Genomic DNA, 26,653 nt, shown 5'->3' on the forward strand with positions numbered 1-26,653 from the left:
ATTGTTTTTCCTTTGAAATTTCCCATTGTGTAGCTGTTCCCTCCAGTACATTGGCAAGAAAGAGAGTAAAGCTACTTTCCCATCCCCTATGCCTAACATTGCTTTGCAGTGTTTTAGCTTTGCAGATGTCTTTTTTCTCTCTCAGATGGTTGACTCTCGTGGTGTTGAGCCATGTCCTGAGGTAGGAGGAGGCTGTAGGGAAGAAATATTGTTCATACTTTCCCCCCAAACTTCACTGTACTATAGCAGTCAAGTGTGCAGGTAGAATTTGAAATCTCTAACTTTTGCTACTCTGATTATGGAGAACTCCAAATATTTGCTCTGTGCATGCAGATAATGTTGGGGCTTTCCGATACGTTGGTAAGATTATGCGTTGTCCCTGTGAAGACGGTCACGTGCCCTCACAATCACAGAAAAATAGCGCTAGGTACAGACACACAAACATTAGACCCTCCATCGTCTGCGTGTAATGTTAGATCTCTGTAGTGCACTTGGAGCAGCACTTGTTGGGCTGATCTCTCCAGTCTGCTGTGAGTAGGAGTGAGCCTGATGCTTGTCACAAGAACTTGACTTTTAAAGGGAGTGGAATGCTTAACTGTGCAATCTTTTTGGCTTGTCTGCACTATGACTGTCCGCCAGCAATGGGTGCAGGTCAGGATGGTTTAGCTGCAAGCGTAGACGGGGACAGTCAGTATTCAGCACCACTTCAGTAGCTGTGGAGAAAGTTGGCTTCAAGTAGCTGTCTCCAAGCATGCTTTAACCATGATCATCGGAAGCATGGCTGGACACTTTGTCCTTGTCAGCGCTTGCAGTTAAACTGTGTTCACCTCTGACTGATGCACATTGACAGTAATTGGTGATTTTGTGTAGTTTCAAGAAACCCTATGTATTCTTAATGAAATTTTGTTGATAGCACAGATATTCAGTAGCTGTCCAAAGTCTGTTGTAAGGCTGCCATTCTTGATGATTTTGTGGTATTAGTTCAGCACTTCAAAACAAAAACAAACTTTTGGACTGATATAATTGCCCTAACCAGCAGATTGTTACGGCATAAATAAACCCTTATCCGCTCCAGCAGGGATTATGACTATTTTCTCCTTGCCATATTCCAACCCACTGAAGCTAAGCAATAAAGAATCACCTGTGAGACTTGACACCCATTCAGTGTGCATGGAGGGGGTTGCTAGCTCTAGATACTGATAGGCAGCAGCGGATTAACACACAGGTCCCGGCCAATTTGGGGGCCCCCGGGAGCATTGGAACTGTGGCCCTGCCCTCTGCTCATCCTCTTCCCCCCTGTAGCCCCGCCTCCTGGCCAGGGCGGAAGTTGGAGCCAGGCCAGAGCTGCCCAGGGAGCCCTGGACCTTTTGCCTGCCCTGGGCGGAGGGCTGGGGGGACCAAAGTCTGTGTCCCTGCCCCCCGGGGTGCACCATCCAGGACAGGTGGAGAGTCTGGGGGCACAGGGTCACCAGAACCAGGGGGGCCAAGGGGACTATGCCCTCCCACTTTTAATACAAGAAACCTGCCTTAGTGGTGGGCGAAAGCATGGAGCGCCGTATCATGAGCGTTGGCCCCTGCTCAGCCAGGGCTGGCTCTGTGTGTGGCTGCAGCTCCCAGCCCCAGATAACTCCAGTTCTGGGCAGAGGGAGCCCGGCTTGGGTGCGGGGTTGGGTTGCAGTGTCCTGAGACATGAAGTGGATGGATGTAGTTTTGGGGAGAAATTGTCCCCCCAAAACAGGGGTGAGGTGTGGCAGGGTGTTCAAGGGGTCACGTGCCATTACCCCCCCCCCATTTCTGTAGCTCTGAGCTGCTCTGCTCTGCCTGAGGGGGGGATTGGGGGAAGGGAGGTGGGGGGGGGGAGAGGCAGAGGGAAAAGAAGGGGATGAGAGGCTGGAGGAGGGAGAGGGGTGGGGCAGTGGTGAGGGGAAGGGAGATGGGATGGGGAAGAGGCAGTGGGAAAGATGGATGGGATAGGGCAGGGGGAGGACAAGGAGAAGGGGGATGGGGTGGGGAGAGGAAGCGGGAGGGGGAAGAGAAGAAGGAGGATGGGTTGGAGAGAGAAAGGGGGATGGGGAAGAGGGCAGTGGGAAGAGGCACTTTGCATCTGAATTGCCTGAGTGGCCACAGCTCCTGCACTCAGGTCACTGCAGCAGCAGCCCCCATCCCCATTAAACTGTCCCTCATAGCACCGGCAGCCCAGGTACAACTCCAGGCCAGGGGGGAGAGCCTGGGGTACTGGCTTCAGCACACACGTGCCCCCCAAATGTAGCGGCTCTCACTGCCCTTTAGGCAACGTTTAAATCCGTGGATCATGCGAGCCCTGTCCCAGAAGACTCTGCCCCCTCCCCCCCCCCCCCCCCCCCCAGTGCCCAGACCACTTGGCAGCTCACTCCACAGCGCCACTGGAGGGGGCTGCTCCCAGGCACCTGCTCTCTTGCTTTGCTCCTGGCGGTGCTGGTGCTGCTGGGCCGGGACTTTGCAACTTTTGGCTGCAGATTGTGGCAGCTGCAGTGCTGAGTGTAGGGGCCAGAGGGCAGCTGGAGATCCTACTGCACCCCCAGCCTGAGATCCCCCCTACCCCAGAGGATACATCCCCCTACAGACCAGGATCTCCTGGACACATCCAGTCCCCAATCCGGGATCCCCCCTTCCCCTGGGGACACACTGAGTGCCCCCCACTAACTGGGCCTCCTCCCTTCCCGGGGCACCTCCCTGTTGCGGTTTAAACTGCTTGCAAAAAGCCAAGCATGTCTGCACCCCTCCCCATGCACATCCTCGCTCCAGAGCCCAGGATGTGACATCCTTCTCCCTCCACCCTCAGGTGAAAGAGACACCTTCCCCCAAGACCATGGAAGTGAGGATCCCCCAGGCTGGGGCTGGCGTGTGGATCTCACACTGCTGGGAAGGTGTCTCCTGGGATTGTTACCCTGCTCTGCACAAACCAGTACTCCGAGTAACAGGACAAAATTAAGAGGAGGAAACTCAAAGCTATCAGGGGAAACCTTCCTGGCAGTGCGATCTCTGTCTTAGGAATAGTCTCCCAAGGGAAAGGCTGGAAACCCCAAGGCTTGGGACTTTTAAAAGGAGACTGGACAAAACATGTAAGGAACAGCCCTGCATTGGCAGGGAGATGGACTGAGACGAGATGATCACAAAGGGCTTTTTCTCCTCTAACTGCTATAATTCCATCCCACTATTCTGGGAGTACAAATTCTAGTACTAAAGTCCCACAGCCTGGATCCCATTGCACTGGGCTGGTGAATTCGTGCCCTGACATGCAACTCCTACTGAGCCAATAGTGTAGATCCTGCTGTTAGTGTAGCTGTTTGCAGGTGCCCTTGTATTTAGCTGAACCCTTACACTCAGGGGTTGAGTGCATCCCCGCCATATCGTGAGCATGGAATCTGACACTGCTACCCTGCTGTGTGGATCCCAGCATCCTTGTACTGTGAATTTTCGGCCTTCACACCCTGCTGTATGTATCTCATTTTGCTGGTAGTGCTAGTGCCAAGGTGTGATGACGACATTATGCTAGAAATATGAATCCTGAAAATAGTGTCCTGGTGTGATGGTCACTCTGGGCTGTTAATATGAATCCTCCATTCTTGTATGCAGTGTTGTTGTAGCCTTGTTGGTCCCAGGATATTAGAGAGACAAGGTGGGTGAGGTAATGTCTTTTATTGGAGCAAGTTCTGTTGGTGTGAGAGACAAGCTTCCAAGCTTACACAGAGCTCTTCTTCACTCACCAACAGATGCAGGTCCAATAAAAGATATTGCATCACCCACCTTGTCTCTCCAATGTGAATCCTGTCATTATGGCCCTGTTGGGTGCATCCTAATATACTGAGGGCATGAATCTTGGCCACTGGAGGAGGAGTGTACATCTTAATGCTAGTAGCCTGCTGTTTAGATCTTACTCCACTCTGAGCCTGGGCGTTTTAATCTTGGCATGTGTATTCTGATGCAGTGAAGTTTGGAAATAACGTGAACACAGGTCCGGCCATTACGGGTGGGCGCCGTGGTCAGGGGGGTGCTATGGTCAAGAGGCAAGGAGCGGGATTGGACTTGGGGTGTGAGGCAATGGAAGGGATCTTGGGACAATGTGGGGGAGGCAGTGGGGCCCAGGGGCAATGGGGGGCATTCCTCCACCACTTTGGCCTTGGCCCTGCCCACTTTTACAAAAGTTTCATCACCCGTGGGCTCCCCACAGTGAGTTGGCTCCCTGGGCAGCTACCGCAGCTCTTACCATAACCCGGCAGGGCCTCGGGGGAGAGGAGGAGCAGGGGGCGTTGGCCCATGGCAAGAAGGGTTGTGGGGGGCCCAAAAGTTCTTTGTGCCCAGGGCCCCAGTAAATCTTAATGCACCTCTGCTGTTAGGAAATAGTCTGTGGAAGGAAAATTGCTAGAGGTGTCAGTTCCTCATGCAATCTCTTTTCCTTTGTCTAGACAATGTGATGGTATGTTAATGTCAAATGTATGTTCTTGTGTTTTAGACCGAAGCCTGCACCGTTAACGCCCGAATTAGTCAAACAAGCTTCAGGTTTGCCAGAATCCTGGGACTGGAGGAACATTAATGGTGTCAACTATGTCACTCCTGTACGAAACCAAGGTACGAGGTTTTTCATAATCCCCATAATGAGACTGTCTGCAAATAATACCTCGTACTTAATCTATTGCATGTCAGTATCATGAAAGATCTGAATTTACTTTGCTGTATGGTCCCCTGTGATAGGCAGTAGAACACACCTGATATACAAACCCTCTGTTAAGGCTTGGAAAAGTTTTGTCTCTTAATACTTCCTGCCAAAGTAGAAGACTACTTCCTGTCAGACCATCCAGTTCAGTACAGGAGTGAAAGTCAATTACCATGGCTCTCTGTGTGGAGATCGCTAGCAAATTCTGTTTGTCCAAACTGTCATCATGATGAATTTCTGCCCACCACAATCTCAGAACTGATACAGTGCAAGTTCAGTTATTAATTTTTCTGCTAATTGCTGCTGACAGCATATTATCATGCAATTTTAACCAATAATCTCTTGAAGGATTGTTTATACCATCCTCAAGTCTCATTACTTAAATCATTTTAGGAATAATTAGTTACATGACTGATCCGTTACAGAAATAGGTGTCTGTTTATGCTTTGAAAAGTGTAGCACTGGTAAATGTCTGATACCCCCCATAAACAAAATGCAACCACTGTAAAGCTTTCTCCTCACTCCTGCACTAGTACAAATCTTCCTTCTTAGCTGGATTTAAAGGTTCAGTCTTACTATTATTTATCTGTAGTGGTTCAAAATCTCCTCTTGAGGCAAATGGAATGGTATATAATGCTATATAATGAAGTTGTTTCCTTAAACCATTGATCCCTTTCCAGTGCATGAGGGGGGTGTGTGTACGTGTGTGTACCAAAAAATTCCTAACAGGATTTTTTTGGGGGGAGGGGGAGAAGGAGGATGATGGGGGGGTTTATGGAATGTGAGAGAGTTGGTTCACAATCTGATCTGTTGCTGAATGATGATAGGAAATATTGAAACGCTTACACAGGGATTATCAACAGCTAACCGGTGTAAAGACCTATGCTTCCTTCGTATCTTCAGTTCACTTGAGAAATGTGGTATCGTCCCTTCTTCATTCAGTGGGTAACAAGATCTAAGGCAGCGGGTCTCAAACTTTTTTACTGGCGATCCCTTTCACATTGCAAGCCTCTGAGTGGGACCCCCCTAATAAATTAAACACACTTTTTAATATATTTAACACCATTATAAATGCTGGAGGCAAGCGAGGTTTGGGGTGGAGGTTGGCAGCTCGCAACCTCCCCATGTAATAACCTTGCGACCCCCTGAGGGGTCCCGACCCCAAGTTTGAGAACCCCTGATCTAAGGCTTCCTCTTCCTGAAGCAGCATTGTAATCATGTTCTCAGTATGGGGAATCTTGCTTTGCTGTTTTCAGGAATGGGAGTTGCCTAAACCCCCTCATATTGTGTTGAGAAAGCACCTCCAACATGTAAAGGAATTCAGCTGGACTGTATTTGCATGTCACATTCAGCCAGAAACGAGCATCTTTGGTATAATAAAGAGCAAAAAGACAACCTTATTAATATGCGTAGTGCTGACATATCAAATAACCATCTTCCTTACAATAATGAGCTATTGTAGATTGCAGAGGCATCAGACATCAATGGCTGTAAATAGTTATTAGTAAAACAATGGCACAATATTAAGATTTAGATGCTGAAAGTTTGAAAATGCACCGAAGACTAACAGAACCATGAGCAATAAGAAGAATGTTTTTTTTTCAAACAGCCAATCATGCTAGGCAAACTTTCACGTGCTAAGCTGTTGAGACACTGCTGCATTCACTGAAAGATCATGCTTTCTTCATCTGTTGACTATTAGAACCATGTGACTGCTACTATTGTCCCAAATGGACAAGAATTTCATAAGGACAAAGGTGTAGTCTTTGAAGATAATCCTTCAAAATTGCAGAGGCAGGCCTCCAGCCACAGTTTTCTTGGTTTGTAATCTTCGTTTATATCTATGATAGCACAACAGCATTACCCAGTATAATCAGTCACCTTTTTTTAGGTAACCTCCTTTACTTACTATTCAGTACAGTAACTGAATTACTGTCCCCTTTAATGCCAGCTAACACTTTAAGAGATAAAGGCCTGATGTACACTACAGACTTAGGTCGATGTAAGGCAGCTTACGTCGACCTAATTATGTCGGCGTCTACACCATAGCCTTGTTCCCTCCAATGTAAGTGCTCTACTACACTGACATAAGAACTCCACCTCCACTTATGTCAGTGTAGACACTGTTACGTATATTGGCTGTCATTCTTGTCAATTTCATGGCGCCCTGCTGGAGCGGTGATACTGATAAGAAAGGCTGGTAGGTTCCCTGCTTTGAATCCAGCATCCGGCTCACAGCTCAGACTGTCACCCCGGGGTGGGTGAGGGGTTCCAGCTAGAGCCCAGCTGCCCCCTGGGTTCTGGGAGGCAGAGCTCCCCACCGGGAGTGAGGAGCTGGGGAATGGGGGCAGCTGGGCTCCTTGTGGGCTGTCTCAGCCCCCCACACTGTTCCTCTTAAGTCGGAGGAAGCACTCCTGACAGGGACACGCACCACTGACAGAAGGAGGGTAGTGAACCATGGCAGGTAATCACTGCAGTGGCTGTAAGTCGACCTAACATAGCTCGACTTAAGTTTGTAGTGTAGACATGCCCAACACTCAGTTTGGCAAACAGAACAAAGAACTCTAATACAAATTAAGCTTCAATAAAATCACTGTCCCAGGAACCCCCCCTTCCCGTGCTTTAGATATCTTCTGCAGAAGAGATTAGTTTGAGAGGCCGCATTGCTGTCAGTTTCTACTATGGGAAAATATTGTTGAGCAATTACATTACAGTAACCAATTTAGCCCGGAGACCTAGGATTCTCAGTAAATCTCTGCTCTAGCTCCTGTAATCTTCCTCTCAAACCAGAGTAGGTGGAAAAATATAGTGACCTACTGATTCCTCACCTTTTAAAGGTGTTTTATGCCCTTTAATCATTTTTCATCATTTAATGATCCTTTTGCCACAGACTGAGTGGAATCTAATGCAGTGAAGTCTGTGATTGACTTGGAATTGAATTTGTGGGGAGCATCCAACATGCAACAGTTCCAGTAATTATCTCTGATCTCCACTGATATTCCATTTCTGTGTGGGTGCCATTTAGGAGCTTCCCAGAGTGTATTGCTGCCATTAATAGGGAGAATGTTTTTTTAAAAGAAGTTACTTCCAGGACAATGATTACATGAATGGACTCTTATGTATCTTTGCAAATGAGACCTGGCCTGCTGTGGCTTGGCCAATCAGCAAAAGATGGTATGATTGTGTAAGAGTGGGTGTCGCCTTTCACCACTTTGAACATGAATGCTCTTTGCCCAGCAGTGTGATCAGAGAGCAACTTCCACCCCCTCCTCTTCAGAGATGCATCCAACGTCTTAATGTTGAATAATGGTACAAAGTCCTGCTTTTATAATAGCCCTGCTTGATGCCCTCCTACATGCAGTTTGAGACATGAGGTAGTTTGGGTTTTGTATTCCCAAAGCCTCATTCCTTTTTTAAGCTTTGCAGTATTTTCCTTTGTAGTGGGCAAGTCAATTGGGGCCCTCGGTGAGGGGCAATAGTCAGAATAAGACCTCAGCTAAGCAACTCCCCCTCTGCAGTGAAGCTACTTCACTTTCAAAATTTCTCTTACATCACAGAAAACACCAAGAGGGGGCGAAGGAGCTAAAACTAAAAGGCAACACTAAATTTTGGTGTAAAATATGATGCTAGGTGATTTATCTTGTTGCCTGCCACCAGAGGGCAACTACTCTGAAAAGCCAGAGTATGACTGCATGCTGCTTGAGAGAATCACAAAATCCACAATATTAAACCTCACGCTTACATTGCCAGACTCTAAAACAAGCCATTATTTTAGAAGCTGCGGTATAAGTATAGTGGTGCAGTGGGAAACTATGGCTCTAAATATACTAACATGCTGAGGATATCTAGAATAGTATGTCCAGAGTTCAGTGGACACAGTCTCATAGGACACCTTATAGAAGGGCTTCCTAAAAAGCAGCCTCAAAGAGTTGGTTATGAGCATCTTCCGCACCATGCTAACCAATATTCTTTATATGACCATTCGGAGGCAACAGCTTAGCAATTATGCAGCTTTTAAAACTAGACAATTAAAAAGTTAAACTTAAAATTTTTAATAAGAGAAACTATATTAAAAAAAAAACCTTCTCTGTCTTGCTGCTTCCTCTTAGGAGACATCAAACCTGCTTTATGACCACAGCTGATCTTTAAAGGGATTTCTAAATACTGACTTCAGTGGAACTACTTTTGTGCTTACAGTTAAGCATATTTAAATAGCTTTCTTGAACTGGAGCCTAACTTTTGGTCAAACTGAAGACAATGTCAAAGCAGGGTTGACTTGATTCAACAACCTGTGCAATATGAGGGTCACCTCCCTTTACAGCACCCTGGTCTTGTTTAATTTACTGATGTTTTGTATTTCCTGTTTTCCTCAGCATCATGTGGCAGCTGCTATGCGTTTGCTTCCATGGGCATGTTGGAGGCAAGAATTCGTATCCGCACTAACAATTCTCAGACACCAATCTTCAGTCCTCAGCAGGTTGTGTCCTGCAGCCAATATTCTCAAGGTGAGTGGACTGGAGATGTTCCCCTGGTATTGAGGAGATGGGGGAGGAACAGCACCCCCAGGATTTTGTCACTACAGGAGAGGAAGGGTTGACAGTCTCTTCTCATTGATTGGCAACCATTTTTGTAAGCCTGTCTGTGGTCTTGGGGTGGGAAGCTTATTTGCTGTGAAATAGCAGCTTCAGAAAGCCAGGGTATTAGAACACGCTTCTTTCATGACTGAAAGAGATGACTAATTCTTGAGTGTCACATGCTTAGGACTACATTTTATGGTAGCTGACTTTGTTATACCAATAGAATAAAAACCAGCAGGATTTTATTAAGAGGGATAAGGCAAAGATGCCACATTTATTGTAAATATAATAAAGCAAAAGATAAAAGTAAACAACGTTGTTTGACCACTTATTTTTATCACTACTTATTCCTTATACACACACATATATAGATAGATAGATAGATAGATTTATTCACACAATTATTTATTTAAGTTTTGTATAAGTGTTATAGTTACCAGCCTAGAAGTTGCTCATGCCAAGTTACTGGCCAGGTATCTTGGTCATGAGGATGGAGCCGAGTCTGTGTCAGGTGCACCTGATGCTCCTGGAGGTTGGCAGCAGAACCAGAGACTTAAAATCCTCAGTCTTGAGAGTTCATTTTTATAGGAATTAATTCCTATGTTAGTCTATGGGAGCTGTTTCATTCTGCTGTTGCTGACTTAATCAGCAGATGGCACATTCCTGGGCACATTCCTGATGGCTCCATACTGTTCAAAGTTTGTGTTTCTCATCCTTCCAGGTGATGGGGTGGATCCCAGTTTACCCTCCGGGGGTTGTCTAATGGTCCACTTGACACATTCTTCAGCCGATGGATACTCCCTTTCTAGGCTGGCACCTCCCTAACCATTCATGTACATTAAGCATTTATCAACATACATTTCATATTTTAACCATATTTTAATTTACTGTTTCCACCACTTTCGGGGTGTGTGCTAATTTATTTGAGACTCCTGGCCCTTTAATCACAGAGGGTGGGGGTCTGTTTCTAGGAGCCGTTGCTGTTACAATGAAGTGAAAGTCTGTTAAGGGCTTATAGCGTTTGTTTACATTGTATCAGTTACAGAAAGTATCTTTCACAGGACAGATACAATCAATGGTTTCTAAGGACAGTAGCTTACAAGTTTTAACAGAAGACCCAAGAGATTTTTGTATTTGGTGAAACTGTTGGATTTTAAAGTGTGGGGGACAAATTATGGGGGGGGGGGGTCACTGTCACTTGGGGGAATCACTGTTGGTACCTTCTTTAATATCTCTACAACTTCTGTGACTCCATCATAGTGATCCAGATTTAATTCCAGGGTCATTAGAATCCATTTTGCCGTGTGCATGGGAATCTTGTATTGGAGTTGAACCACCAGTGGTTTGCTGAACACTAGCTAGTGGTCTGTGGAGACTGGCTACTCATTTGGTGTCTGCTATACTACTTTTCCAGCTGCTTGTGCAGGCATCCAGGCGCTTCATTGTAAACAGCCTTGGATGGCTGCAAAAAGCAGCTGGAAATAAGGAAAAGGAACCTGTCTAGGGGCATGTGCTGTGTTGGAGAAGGATCCTGTAATCCACCTGCAGAGGAGAGGGAATGTCTAGGGGAGCAGAGGAGATTGGAATTGGGCAGTGTGTCCAGGGGAGTTAGGAGAAGGCCACCAGACTGGGTAGCACATTTAGGGAGAAGGGAACAAAATGTCCCTGGAGCATGTACAGAGGGAGGAAGAACGGAGGGGTGGGGGGAGGCAAAAGGAAAAGCAAAAATCAGTAGACTGCGATTCACTTTTGGGGGAAAGGATACCACCCCCACGGTATATGACAGCTACAATACTTATGTTTTTTTACTGGTGCTATATTTCCATGTAAGGAATTGCTGTGGTTACCATGGGGATGTCATACCGGCACAAATGGCTAAGGAGATGGCTTGTGCAGTAGGGAAGAGGGAGTTAAGGTAGTCCTGGGTGTTAAAGGAATGTTAGGCATTGTTTCCTCTTGATCTCAGGGGAGAGATAAGAGTGGTTCCCTTTTAATTGTAACCGGCATTAGCCATGCTCAGTCTGATACAAAATATCGGGGATAATAAAGACTTGTGGTGATTTTTAAAACGATGAACTTGCAAAATTGCAGCTTCCTCTCCTAAAAGACCTTCTGCAAGGAATAATCAGATCTTTTCTGACTGTTTCAGGTTGTGATGGCGGATTCCCATACCTCATTGCTGGGAAATACGTCCAAGATTTTGGTGTGGTGGAGGAAGAGTGTTTCCCTTACACAGCCACAGATTCTCCATGCACTCCAAAGCGGAACTGTTACCACTACTATGCCTCTGAGTACCACTACGTTGGAGGGTTTTATGGAGGCTGCAATGAAGCCCTGATGAAGCTTGAACTTGTCATATATGGGCCAATGGCCGTTGCTTTTGAAGTTTATAGTGATTTCATGCTCTATAGAGGAGGAATCTACCATCACACTGGGCTGCAGGATGAGTTCAACCCCTTTGAGTTGACCAATCATGCTGTGTTGCTCGTGGGGTATGGCAAAGATCCAGATACTGGTGAGAAGTTCTGGACAGTGAAAAACAGCTGGGGAAGCTCCTGGGGAGAAAATGGTTACTTCAGAATCCGCCGGGGCACCGATGAATGTGCAATTGAAAGTATAGCAGTGTCCGCAACTCCTGTCCCAAAATTATAAAGCAAAACTCCTTTCCCCAGTGCCTCATTTCTGAGAAGCAAATTTCTCAGCCATAGGAATGTATTGATTATATTATGTACTTGGAAAATTTTACTGCAGTGTTTTAAAGCTTAAGAATTAGCTTTAATGAGATTTTTCAGAATCAAGTGAGCAGTTTTCACTCTCTACCACTGAGGACACTTCAAAATTCTGTTCTTTGTTTATGATACACAAAGATACACTTCCTGGCAGTAAATTCTCTAAGAATGCAATTGCCGTTAGATTAACAATAAGTGGTAGTTATTCATCATTGTATAAAGCCCCAATATTTTTTTTTCCCTTGGACAATCTTAAAACTAGATCTCAGAAGGAAATGATTGTTACAATAATCTATAATTACTTAAAGGGACACTTTTTAAAGTATTGTGCCTTACACAATAAATCAGGGAATCACTTGCCTTTTAAAAGTGGACATCTTAAGTGTGCATCAGAGGATGATTATACTGTGACTAAAGGGAAACTTTAAAGCTTTAAGTGTTTGGCAAATGTGCAAGCAAAATGTCAGATGTCAAACTCTCTGAACTTCAAAGTTCGTTTTACATATTGGCCTTTTACTGCATTTATGTGGCATTTTTTTAAGTTCCTGTTTTTATGAATGTCATTTGAATTCAATTCCAAGCTGATCCTCAATAAAAATCTGACTCTATTGCTGTGGGAGTTGTTCCTTGCTGAAGTTGATGCCTTTTTATTGCTATGACCTACACCAACAGCTTCAAAATTGAGAAGGGATATTCAGGTATTTTAGCATAAGGAAGATTTTGGGATGGGTGGGGGAGGGGAATTAAAATCATCTGGCCTCCAGCCAATTCTGTTCTGTATCGGTTCTTACACTGCATGGTGTTGCTCTTTAATGCAAGTGCAAGCAGAGTCTTTGTACAGCACCTAGCACAGTGCAGTCCCAGTCCATGATTACAGCTTCTTGGTGGTATGGCAGTATTAATAATAATCTGTGCATGAATGTAAATAAGGCTATGTCAGCTGTAATCCTCTACACCGAGATGTAATATCTCAAGCCCCATATGTATCTGCTCCCTTATTTTCATGTCCGTATGTAGGTAAAAAAAAAAGGAATGGCGAACAGGCATGATTGAAAAGATGTGAGCATAGACAGGTCCTCCTCTGCAGGGGGGAGATGTCACATCGCTTCCTCCTGCAACTAGAGAGGAATAATGTGGCAGATGCATAGCAGGGCCCTTATTAATGCAGGATTGTCCTCCATTCTGTGTCCTTGACTGGCTCATACTTTTTACCAGGTATACAACAGTAAATCTGTGCTGTGCAGAATCACACTCCTTATATCTGGACGGACACTCTGTTCACAGTGCCTCTTTGTTTATTTGTATTACAATAGCGGCTAGAGGCCCCAACGGAGATTGGGGGCCCCAATGCGCTTCACAAACTCATGGTAAAATGGTCCATGCCTCAAAGGTTACAGTCTAAATAGACAAGAGAAAGGGTGAAAGAAAGGCGCTATGATCCCTCTTTACAGGTGGGGAACCGAGGTGCAGAGATTAAGTGCATACCTCTCAACAGTCCCTCAGTGCATAGGAATTCCCAGACTGGATCAGTCCTGAGGTCTGTCTAGTCTCCACCAGTGGCCAGCACGAGATGCTTCAGAGGAAGGTGGGAGCAGCCACAAAAGAAGGCAGATACAGGATAATCTGCCCCTCGTTCAGGTCTCATCCTAAAATTGGCTGTAGCATCAGAGCTGTCTCACACAGAACCAGAATAGGCTCGAGGTCTTCCCTGATACCCCAGAGTCATCTGAGGCTGTGCTTCTACTTTTCATTTCCTTCTTCCCTTATTCCTGCTCTCTTCTCCTCTTCCATCTTCGAGTCAACATAATACAAGCAGACAAGCTATTTGTAGATATTAGCTACCAGCCTCACCCATCCATAGCCTGTTATTCTTCTATCATATTACAGATCCTTTAGGTTGCTACTGGGATCTAGTGTAACATTGAATAGCATTTTTCTGCTGTGGTAAAATCAATATTGCTTGCAGCACTCTTTCTCTTGTGCTTTACTATGGAGCTATTGAAATGCCCATTTTGTTTGCATATACAGAGGGCGTAACAGCTGGTACACTACAGCATGCTGCTGACTGCCACTAGGCTGGCTGGCAGTAAAACTGTTTTACTTCAGGATACTTAGCAATCTTGTTGGCTTGTTCTTGTCCACTAAAGATCTGCAGCTTACAAGCATTCAACTCAATTACTGTAACTTTGCAAAGGTGGCGTGTGCCCACATGAGCCACTGGGACTAGTTGTAACCATGGTGAATGTCTTTTTCCCACCACAGCCCTCCCTCAAGCTGTTGCAGTCAAAATTTTTCATTGTAACCTTTTCTGATGAAAATTAGTTTTCTCATCAACATGGAAATTTCCATGAGAAATGTCCAGTTCTGAAACTTCCATGCTTTTGTTGCAAAAACATTTTTTTGTTTATACTCCGCTTTTAATTCTCAACCCTCCCCAAAAAAACTTTAGTGTTTTTGATGAAAGACTAATTTTTCTTAATTAAAACGTTCCCATGAAAGTTTGACTAAAAACACATTTCAGGACCTACTCAGTACCTGTGCCTTATGGTATATAAAACAACCTGTTTAACAAGAAAAGCTTCATGGATGCAGGTACTATACATGATGAAACTAAACACATGCATTAAATTAGACACTGAAGTACCTCCAAAGTACGTACATACCGAAAACAGTGCCCATCACAGACCAGTTACTGGAGTATTGTGCTCTTTTGTGAGGATCAACTGATTGGTGTAGGCAACATCAGGATTCTCACTCTACATTAGTACCGCAGCTGTGCACAGTTGACCCAATTCAGGATATAACTTGCTCCAAGCAAATGCACTTGCAGTGTTGTGGACAACATTATAAACACCTGTGTGATTGTGAATGTGACCTGTATATTCCAAGTGGAAAAAGGCCTGTTTTCAGTCTCACACTCTGAGGCCACTACACTATGGATAGTCATGGTTTCACCCTTAGTAACACACTTTGAACATATTGTATGTTCAAGGATTCCTGCTCTTTGGCTGTCATCACTGTGTCGCCAACTCTCAACGATAACACTGCTCTACAGCCAAAATGCTTCTGAAATAAATGTAGTCAAACTTTACTAATTCTGGGTCACTGAGAACGAAAATGATGCTTAAAATTGTTGATTGGCTCTAGTTTTCAAGATATGCTATTGGGTCAGTATATACGACCTTTGACTTGGGAATGGCGGAGGATAAGTGAGTTATAAAGGGAAGGGATCTCAATTTAAACCACAAATGACTAAAATACAACTATGACTGGATCTATGAATAAATCTATGACTGGGTTTGGACAGTACTTGCTTTTTAGGCAAAACAATGAATGATGCAATCTGAAGCTGGTATTGCGTCATACATGATATGAATTGCATCATGTTATTCCTAGAAGTCATGGATGATGCAATCATAACGAAGCTTACATCACTTTGCTGAACAAATTGCCCTATATCAACTCTAGAAATCATACAGTGTCGTGCTCTCTTATTTGTCAGTGTTTGATTTTGCAAAGGGACACATTTCTGTTTAGCCAAAGTGAGCAGAGATGCCTCGTACTTGTGTGAACAGTGCAGATAACTTATGCTATGTTTGTGGTGAAGTGACTTTTGCATCACAAAAGCACAGTATAACCATGGTTAAGAAAGCCTATCACCTTTATTTTGGCTGCAAAATTGGAGATCAGGACAAGAGGTGGGCCCCACACTTTGCTGCAACACTTGTGCAACAAATCTTCGCCAATGGTTGAACAGGAAAAGGAAATCTATGCCTTTTGCAGTGCCAATGATTTGGAGAGAGCCAACAGATCATACCAGCAATTGTTACTTCTGCATGGTGCCTCCAGTTGGGAAAGGTGTGTCAAAGAAGAAAAAGTGGACTGTGCATTATCCAAACATTCCATCAGCTATACGCCCAGTACCCCACGGAGAAGGACTGCCGGTTCCTGATGCACCAGAATCATTCTCACTTGAGTCAGACGAGGAAGAGGAAGAGGATGAAACTTCTGGTCCTGAACCATCAATGTCACAGGACCCACATTTTCTCCCATCCTCCTCCTCTGAACCACACCTCATAACACAAGGTGAACTGAATGACCTTGTCAGGGATTTGGAACTACCCAAGAGTAAGGCAGAGCTGTTGGGCTCCAGACTACAGCAGTGGAATCTCCTGGCAGGTGATGTTAGGGTTTCCATGTTCCGTGACCGTCAAAAGGATCTTGTCCCATTCTTCTTCATGGAAGGTGATCTTGTAGCCTGCAACAACATCGATGGTGTGATGGCAGCCCTCAACATCGTTCACGATCCAGATGAGTGGAGACTGTTCATTGATTCATCGAAGACGAGTCTTAAAGCTGTTTTACTGCATAATGGCAATGTTTTGCCATCAATTCCAGTTGGTCATGCAGTCCATAGGAAGGAAACCTATGACAACATGAAACAACTTTTGAGGTGCATAAACTATGACCAACATCAGTGGCAACTTTGTGGCGATTTGAAGGTTGTTGCTCTCTTGCTTGGTCTGCAGACTGGATACACAAAGTACTGCTGTTTTCTCTGCGAATGGGATAGTCGTGCAAGAGATTCCCACTACATCAAGAAAGATTGGCCACTCCGACAGTCACTGGAGCCTGGGAGGAAAAGTGTTCAGCATCCACCACTTGTTGAATCAAGGAAGATTTTGTTACCACCCTTACACATCAAGCTGGGTCTGATGAAGAACTTTGTCAAGGCCATTGACAAAACACAAGCAGGTTTCAAGTACCTCCGTGGAAAATTTCCAAGGTTAAGTGAAGCTAAGATAAAGGAAGGTGTCTTTGTTGGTCCTCAGATTCGTGAACTTCTTCGAGATGATGCATTTGACCATGCACTGCGTGGCAAGGAAAAGACATCATGGAAAGCCTTCCAGTTAGTGGCAATAAATTTTCTCGGAAACAACAAGGCAGACAACTATAGGTTGTTGGTGGAAAACCTCCTCAAAGCATACAAAAGCCTTGGTTGCAACATGTCACTAAAGATACATTTTTTGCACTCTCATCTAGATTTTTTTCCACCGAACTGCGGAGCAGTGAGCGACGAGCATGGCGAGTGATTTCACCAGGACATTGCAACAATGGAGAAACGCTATCAGGGCAAATGAAGCCCATCAATGCTTGCAGACTATTGCTGGACAGTGACAAGAGATGCTCCATTTAATGAATACAAGAGACAAGCCAAGAAGCGCCGAGTAGACACTGAATAGGACTAAAATATGTACAGAATAGTTTTTTGCCTTTTGTTTCATAATAAATTTTATTTATATAACCCTTTTGCTGATTTTTAAAGTGTTACATAAACAGGACAGGTGAAATATTATCATGTAAAGCAACCATAGACACATGAAAAGACCTAGCTTTACAATTTATGATTAAAACTCTACTATCTACACAATATACATAGACATAAAATGTAAAAACTTAAATATCTTAGAAACAGTAGCCAATCAGTTGTTTTAATTGTCATATTTGAATTCAGCACATCAAAATACATAATAAATAGCACATTTTATCTCTGAAGCAGACGACTTCTCAAAAATTGTAGACCAGTGTAACTGGTGTTTTTCTTAAAGCCCTGCAGTCATGTGAATGCATCAGCTTCTCGGCTTTCCTTTTAAAAAGGGTTGTAGCCCTTATGGTTATGGAGATATGCTTGAAAACATGAATGTGTCTTGCTAAAGTTCAGAAGGCAAATAATTCCCAACGTATTTTTTTAAAATCTCATGGTTTTTTTTAAAGCTTGGGCATTGTACTGTTGTATGTGTGGGCATTGTACTGCTGTGTGTGTGTAAAATCTCCCACCATTACACTCCTACGGGCACTAATTGCAGTGGTGGTGTAGAAAGGACATTAGTATTCACTATTACTTATCACCATGTCATCTACACCTGCTTCAAGCCAGTAAAAACACTGGTGTCCCCTCTATACTACCATTCCACAGGGGCAGCTGAATATAGTGGCGGTCTTCCCATAATCTAGTGTGGCCACAGACTCGCTCAGAACCAGACTCATTTGTTTTCTTCTGGCTTGTAGTGACCTGTATTTAATTATCATATTTCAGAAGTGTCAAACACGCAGCCCACTTCAGCTATTTACATGGCCAGCATGAGTCACTTGGATTCTGTGGATTCTAAGATTTGGTTAGTTTTTGTTAGGGATTGTATGCTAAGAGGAATGGAAAGAATCATCTGCAAGGGATGGAGACATCAGGACGACGTGCTGTCTTCCTGGAACCAGGATGTGACTGCAAGATTGGATAGGATTCTGGAATTGGCAGGCAAGGCCTCACTAGTGATAGTGAATATCAGTGGAGACACTGTAAAAAAGCAACAGAGAGTCCTGTAGCACCTTTAAGACTAACAGATGTATTGGAGCATAAGCTTTCGTGGGTGAATACCCACTTCGTCAGACACATGCGTCTGACGAAGTGGGTATTCACCCACGAAAGCTTATGCTCCAATACATCTGTTAGTCTTAAAGGTGCCACAGGAATCTCTGTTGCTTTTTACAGATTCAGACTAACACAGCTACCCCTCTGATAGTGGAGACATTGCTTCACATGATGCATTTGCAGATTATAGACTACTCCAGCGAACTCAGACATTCCCCTTCTTCAGTGGCCTGCCAAGTGATTTCCTCAGAGATCATTCCTGTCCCACAAGCAAAGGAAGACAGAAGATTCTGGAAGTAAACCACTGGCTATGTAAGTGGTGTAAGATTGAAGGTTCTAGTTTCATGGAATATTGATCCACCTTTGTTGGGGAGAGGGAGCCTGCATAGTTTGGATGGCCTCCATCTCAGGAAAAGGGCAACCAATCTTCGGGGAGACAGGCTAGTCAGCGGACTAGTGAGGAGGGCATTAAACCAGCAAAGAGGCAGAACAACTGAACACTCATTTAGCAGAAAATCAAGGTGTCAAGAACAAAATTAATTAAGGCACGAAGGGATGTGAAGAGAAGAAACTCTTTCATTGTCTATACATCAATGCTAGGTGCCTGGGTAATAAGAGGAATTTGAATTGCTCACTTAAGAGCATAAATTCAACCTAGTTGGTATTACTGAAACTCATTGGAAAGATTTGTGTGATTGAAACGTTTATCACTAGTATAACTAGAGCTGGTCAGAAATTCTGTGATGGAACATTTTTCTGTCAGAGAATGTTGATTCATCAAAATCAAACTCTTCCGCTAAGATTATTTTTTTCCTGAAAACAACAAAAGTCATAGAAAATGTTGACAAAAACTATATATATAATATATATATATATATATATATATATATATATATATATATCCATACTGTAAAGATTTTCCTTCTAGAAAACTTGAAATCACAATTTTTTTTTAACTGAAAATGTCTTAGTTTTCACTTTTTTATTTTTGGTGAGCTTCCTCCTCCCATCCCAGAAAATGTCATTACAATTATATTTTTCTATTAAAATGTTCATTTTTTGAGGAAAAGCCATTTTTTGTCCAAATTACTTTTCAACCAATTTTATTTTTTTCAGCCAGCTTGACTTCTGGGTGTTGTAGTCTCTACAGCGATGGGTGGGAGTCAGTAACAATGAGCTATCAGAGCAGTGTGATATCACCATCCTATGCAGATGGGGCTGTTTAACTGTGTGTTGAAATAATGTGAGGGGCCTCAACAGTTCCAGAGCCACCAGACCTCTGGGATGTGATTTGAACAATGTAAAATGTTAATTTCCTGTATGTTTAAATAACAAAATTGTGAACATGGCTATAGCTATGTAATTCTCTGCTATCCCTAGTGTGATCATTTCTGATTTAGCATTGTTTCCCTCTGATAAGCTTTTCTGCTGAGCTTGGGCAAGTAAAGTCATGTGGGCTTGAGAAAAGTGTCCTCTAGTAGTAAGAGGAGGAAATGGGGAGTCAGGATTCTTGGGTTCTAATCCCAGCTCTGCCAATGACTCCCTGTGTCCTAAATCATTTAACCTTTGTTGTTGCAGTAGAACATACAGGCCATCGCCAGGTTGGGTCCCTTTATGCTAGTGTAACCCACTAGTGAGTGTGTGTTACACTAGGCCCTGTACAGACATATGATAAATGACAATCCCTGCCTCAAAGACAATCAAAAAGACAAGATGTAACAGGCGGATGGAACAAGCAAGCGGGCTGAGACAGGGTAACAAATATAATACAGTATGCATAAACCTCTCTGTAAATACAGGGCTTGCTACCTCTACATCACAGGGCTCCTGGGCCTTACTGCACGTGATTCACCACGGCGTTACAGGGCCGCCCAGAGGATTCAGGGGGCCTGGGACAAAGCGGGGAAGCAGACATAAAAAAAGGCGCCACCCACTGTGGCGCTTGTACTCACTGGGCGGCGCTCTGAGGCAGCGGCGGCGGCGGGTCCTTCACTCGCTCCGCGTCTTCGGCAGCACTGAAGGACCCGCCGCCAAAATGCCGCCGAAGACCCGGAGCGACTGAAGGGCCCGCTGCCGAAGTGCCGCCGAAGACCCGGAGCGACTGAAGGGCCCGCTGCCGAAGTGCCGCCGAAGACCCGGAGCGACTGAAGGGCCCGCTGCCGAAGTGCCGCCGAAGACCCGGAGCGACTGAAGGGCCCGCTGCCGAAGTGCCGCCGAAGACCCGGAGCGACTGAAGGGCCCGCTGCCGAAGACCCGGACTGCCGCCGGGTGAGTAGCCAGGGAAGGGATTCTCGGCCAGGGCTCGCGGGGCCCCTGTGGGACCCGGGGCCTGGGGCAAATTGCCCCACTTGCCTCCCCCCCTCTGGGCGGCCCTGCAGCGTTATTCCATTTACACCTGTATAATGAGTATAATCAGGCCTAATATTTGTAGAGTGCTCTGACAGCCTTTGATCCAGGCCATCCCCCCAATGCGATCTTTATGGCAGCTGTCAGGCCCCTATTTTCCTCCCTGTAAAACTTTCTCTCTCTCTGTCTCACACACACACACCCTGTTTGACAACTTTGTAATTTTAAGGCTGTTTTCATTGTATTTTTGTTAATTATCATGAGCTACTGGGGGAAAACACTTCAAAGGCAAAGTGTTTTTAAAATAACCACATAGGGATCATTTTCTGCTCTGCTCCTGAATGCCTCTCTGCAGCATATCCTGCATTTATTTGATAGATGGGAACTGCAGAGGAGAATGTGTGAACGGGAGCCATGGGCCAAAGAAGAATGTTGTGCAGAAGGTTAATGACCATTTAAGAATGGTTCCAAATGTCTTTTGAGTCACTTCTCTGTTTGAATGAAGGGTTTTTTTGCCATGAGGGAAAAGTTAGTGTAAAATAAATAAGGTAGTAAATCTGATACAGGCTAAAGGGGAAAAAAAATCACGATATGTCCAGTTTAAATATCATGCTGATGCCCACTCGCATGCGTCTGTTTAAAGTGATCAGCAGCTTTACAATTGTGAAGAATTTCCTTCTCCATCCCCACCCCTAGAGCACACTGGGAGAAGTTCACTTTCCTCTGGCTTCTCCTCCTAATTACCGACAGTTAAACTGCCTCCCAAGAAGCTAAACACATGAAATACTATCGTATCTGTTTACGTGGGAAATGAATATAATTGCTATAGCTGCCACATGGATCTTGCATGTGGAAAGGTGGCTCCTGCAACTGCCAGTGGGCTTGGGAGGTGGCCCTCATCTGTCATTCCTCCATCAAGGTATGGTGTGAAGTGAACTACAAACAAGTTTAAGACTCCCCTGCTATAAATTACCCTGCAGCTGCAGGAGTGCAAATATTGGTGAATCTGTGTCTTTCCTCCTCCAGTCTCTAAAATTCCATCCATGGAGGAGCTCTCTGCCATGTTGTTTGTCATTTTTTATTCCTTTAGAAGAAATTGAATGTAGTGCTTAGGCCGGGGGGAGATTGACAGCCCAGCAGATTGAAGTACAGCATGGGCAACAGCAGCAACAGCTTCCCTATACTGCCCTGCCAGTGGGCCCTTAAATCGACCTGAAGGGACAAATATAGTTCAGACTTCATTTAACAGATGCCATAGAGTTGAAGGCCAGAAGGGACTATGACATCATCTAGTCCAGGAGTTCTCAAGCTGGGGGTCGGGACCCCTCAGGGAATTGTGAGGTTATTATATGGGGGGATTGCGAGCTGTCAGCCCCCACCCCAAACCCCGCTTTGCCCCTAGCATTTATAATGGTGTTAAATATATTTAAAAGTGTTTTTAATTTATAATGGGGGTTGGACTCAGAGGCTTGCTATGTGAAAGGGGTCACCAGAACAAAAGTTTGAGAACCACTGATCTAGTCTGACAACCTGTATAGCACAGGCTCTGAATTTTGACCCAGATACTCCTATATTGAGCCCAATGACTTTAGTTGAACTAAATCATTTCAGTTCTAAGAAAACCAAACCTCGTTTTGTCCTTGGCCTTGTTGCTGCTAATTAGTAACAATTGCCATGGTGGCTGTTTTTATAATGGGGATACTAGTCCCATTATTATTCATTTATTTATTTGTATTTTAAACACTCCTAGGAAAAACATGCCCGGATTGTTTTGGAGGAACCAACTTGAAGCTATCATCTTTGCATGCACAAAGAAGCCAAGGACTAAACGAGCAGGAGAACAATCACCCTTCTCCCTACTAAGGCTATATCAATCCGTGTTTCTCAAATGTGGCCACCGAGGGCTTTTTGTGTGGCCACAGCCTCCTGGGCAGTGATTGGGGCTGGAGGGGGGAAGCCGTGGCCCCTCCCCCAGGGCTGTCAGCAGGGGTTAGGCCCTGCCCCCCTCTGGAACAAATGCCAGAGAAGCAGGCAGGTGGTGTGAGTCCCTCACCTTCCCTGGAGAGGTGGGATTTGGGCTTCCGGCGTCAACCCTGGGGTGACGGGTGGTGGGCTCCATCCACTGGTTGCAAGGTTTCAGGCTCTGGCTGAGGGGTCATGGCCCCGGTACGCAGCCATGTGGCAATGGATGCCAGCCCCTGAGCTCACCCTCCCCCCCCATCGCTCCTGGTCTCTGCTGTGTCCTCTGGCCCTGGGCTTCGGTCACACAGCTGAAGGGGTCCAGCCTCAGGCAGGGCCGGCTCTAGGTTTTTTGCCGCCCCAAGCAAAACAATGTTTGGCTGCCCCCCACCCCAGCCCTGGGCTCTCATCCCCTCCCCCCACCAGTGACCTCTCCCACCCGCATGCCCTGCCGCCCCAGCACTGGGCTCTCGCCACCCCACCCCACCCGCACCCCCTGCCGCCCCAGCCTTGGGCTCCCCTGCACCAGTGCTGACTCCGCCTGCTCCCCCCTCGCCTCCAGCCGGTCCAGCGCTGGCAGGATTAGGGTAAGCAGCAGGGCTCCCGGGCCGCGCCTCAGCCCAGAGTCCCTCCAGCCAGGGCTCCCGCCTCCAGGACCGGCTGGGACCCAGGAGGGCAGAGCTGGGGGACTGCCCCGGCAGGGGGCTGAGGAGCCGGGGCAGGGTAGCCCCAGAGGGAGCGGAGCCCCGGAGAGCGGGATGCGGGCCCCGCACGGCAGCGCCCTACCCTCTATGGCCCCACTGCTGCTGCTGCTTCTGGCCGCCCTGCCGCAGTCTCTGGGTGGCTCGGGCCGCTTCGCTTGTGCCACGCGGGGTGGCTCCCAGCCCGAGTGTCCCCCGCTCAGAGCCTGCCTGGCCCAGCCACAAGGTGCGGGCACTGCTCCCCCGCGGTGCAAACCACAGCGGCCCCAGGGCGCCCCCCACACACGATGCGCTGCTGCTGCCGGGGCGGACTCTAGGCTTTTGCCACCCGAAGCAAAAAAAAAAAAAGATGGCCAGAATACTGCCCCTGAAAATGTGCCGCCCCAAGCACGTGCTTGGTTTGCTGGTGCCTAGAGACGGTCTTGGCCTCAGGCTCACCACCACCCCATTGCCCCTGCCCCCAGCTGCCTCCTCTAGCTCCTCACCCATCCACCCTATTGCATCTGGCCCCCGCTGCCTCCCTCGGCCCCTCCATCTATCCCCCCATTGCCCGTGGCCCCCGCTGCCTCCCTACCCACGTCACCATCCAAGGTTTATTTTGTCTTCCAGCTTGCAAGGGCTGAGTAAGTCTCTTGTGAAGTGATATCTGTATGTTTGTTAATATCACTTGTCCCTGCCGCCCAGCTAGCTAGCAATTCTGCTGCCCTGAAAGAGATATTAACATACAAATATCACTTTTCACACAAGCAGACTTACTAGCTAGCAAGTCTAAAAAAAAAGCAACTAAGAAAGCAAAAGAAACAACAAAAAAGACACGAACATGCAAAGCACCGTATTTGTTTCTATTCTGTTTAGGTCCAGTAAAGAATAGAGACAACTGTGCGTTATTTTATTGTTGAGTCTGCAAGAAACCCTACATAAATAAATTACAATGATTTGGACACGTATAAGTGCATATTTATTTGTTTTTCTTAAAGTTAATTAAGTATTTTAGGAAAAATTGTCAGAGCGGCCACCAGCAACAGTTGGTGGCCGCACTCTGAGGCCACCAAAACTTTTGTTGTGAGACCCCTCTAGAGCTAGCGGTGTGATTTCCCTGCTCGTGTACACAAACTCACGCTAGCTCTCGTTCAGCTAGCGCCAGTATAAATAGCACTGGCTCCCGAACTGTGGCCCCGCCCTCCCCACATCGCCCTTTCTCCCTGATCTCCCGCCCCAGTATTGCCCCTTTCCCCCCAAGCCGCCACCCTCATACCACCTCTTCCCCTCCGAGGCCCTGCCCTCGCACTGCTGCTTTCCCCCAAGACCCCTCCCCCCACTTGCTCCTCTCCGCCCCCTTCCCCCGTGTCACTCGCCCTTACAGCCGGTAAAAAGTGATGGAGCCATGGCCCCCTGGCACCCCTGTTCCAGCGCCCCTGCCAGTAGGTATGTACTTGGCATGGCTCAGCCGTGCCTCTGCTGCTGCTACCCTTGCTCCTGCAGCTTCACCGTTATTTATACTCACACTAGCTTGATGAGAGCTAGTGGTGGGATGTGTACATGCGCAGGGGAAATCAAACCCCAGCTTGTAGTGTTGACGTAGCCTTAGTAGGGAGAAGTGTAACTGCCCTCCTTCTCATTCTATCCTTGGCTTCTCTCTGCAAGCAAAGGTGTAGGTGTTTTGTGCGTGGACAACTCTCTGTAAAGAACTGGATGGAACCATCGCATTTTGCTGTAAATGTGCCCAAAGACCCAGATACGATTAGGGCCCCACTGTGCTAGGTGCTGTACAATCTCAGAGACCATCAAGGTGCACTGGGAACTGAGATGAGATCGCAAAACTCTCTTGGCACAGGACAGCAAGTGGCCAGTGTGTACAATTTTCAAAGCCTCCTAAGTGACTTAGGAGCCTAAGTCCCAACTTCAAAAGTGACCTTTGCATGTCAGAGCCTAAGTCTTACTGAAAGTCAATGGGACTTAGGTTCCTAAATCACTCAGCTGCTTTTGGAAATTTTGCCCTGAATTTAAACTGGCGACAGAAGTGAGAGCTCTGTATTTGTTTTCTTTAAACTGCTTTTGATGACCTAAATTACAGTAAGCGACTGCACATGATGATGAAAAAGGAGTTGGAGGCTCTGTACCATAATAATAATACATAATCTCTGTTTTACTGGCTGTTCTGAGTAGCAAAATTTTAACTAAAAAGCCTCACACCCCTTCTGGGTGTGGCCCAAGGAATCTTGGGTGATCAGTAGAAATGCCAGGGAATTCAATTCCAGCAGGCTTAGCGCTCATTGCTGGTTGTCATGGTTTCTATAGATGACTGTGCGCTGGGAAAAGAAAATAAGCACCGCATGTTATGGCAGCTGGGAAGTTATTACTGATGTAAGGAATTAGGTTGGAGGTTTTTCCTCCCCAGAATGGGTAAATCCAGTACATTGACAGAACAGCGTCTTGTACTCAGTTGATTCTGAGTGGGCATGTGGGCAGGAAGAATGTGGGCCCAGAGCTTTCCAGGTAGGTCAGGCTGAAATGGGTACGTGCATGTGTACAGTACACAGAAACCTCCCCTGCTACCAGTTCTTCTTTCCTAATCATTTCATTCAGGTCAATTGGCTTGATCTTGCAGATGCGGTTTAGCATGAGAGACACATTCTAAATTATTCTCTCCTTCGTGCTAACATCTTTGTAGCAGGATAACTTAACCCTTTGCGAACCAGTTAGCTGTAGCTGTTAGCACCTCAAGATGTTTATGCATATGTTTACATTTTCAGAAAACTTCCCAGGACAATATATTCCAATCCCTCAGTTAACTCATTAAGTACTTTCTTACTGAGGCTGCTTTTAAAGGATTGACTAGAAAAGTCCTCACCGATGTCATATTGGAGATGTGATGAGTAATAAATTCAAGCAATATCATGAGTGAAAAAGCAAGCGAGAGAGTAGTTCTTGCACCTGTGAAATGTTGTAAGTAGATTTTTTTAACCCATCGTGGATTCTTGCTAATGCCCAACGATTCTGATACTCTGCATGTAATAAGGGAAGGTCTTCCAAAGGATCTAATTATCCCCATTGAACTGTTAGTTAATAAAAAATGGATGGGTAGTTCCTGTCACCAAAGGAATTGCACAAGGATTTCCTTCTAAATCTTCTACAATAATATGGCTGGTGAGGTTGTGCTTTTGTAAATCAATTACAATTCCTCCTCCTTTCCCCAAGCCCTGTATTAACCTTGAGATTAT

The 26,653-nt window shown here is 45.8% G+C and overlaps 1 protein-coding gene across 1 annotated transcript in view; it reads left to right on the forward strand.

Moving 5' to 3' along the window:
• Window positions 1-12,607, forward strand: part of CTSC (cathepsin C) — a 38,422-nt gene extending 25,815 nt beyond the window's left edge. The window contains exons 5-7 of the mRNA XM_065406280.1: window positions 4,493-4,608; window positions 9,067-9,198; window positions 11,420-12,607. Coding sequence (XP_065262352.1) covers window positions 4,493-4,608; window positions 9,067-9,198; window positions 11,420-11,922 — 751 coding nt within the window. The 3' untranslated portion in view covers window positions 11,923-12,607. The remainder of the gene's footprint in view (window positions 1-4,492; window positions 4,609-9,066; window positions 9,199-11,419) is intronic.
• The last annotated feature ends 14,046 nt before the right edge of the window (window positions 12,608-26,653 follow it).

The sequence above is a fragment of the Emys orbicularis genome, chromosome 1 (assembly GCF_028017835.1).
Source record: "Emys orbicularis isolate rEmyOrb1 chromosome 1, rEmyOrb1.hap1, whole genome shotgun sequence".
Lineage (NCBI taxonomy): Eukaryota > Metazoa > Chordata > Testudines > Emydidae > Emys > Emys orbicularis.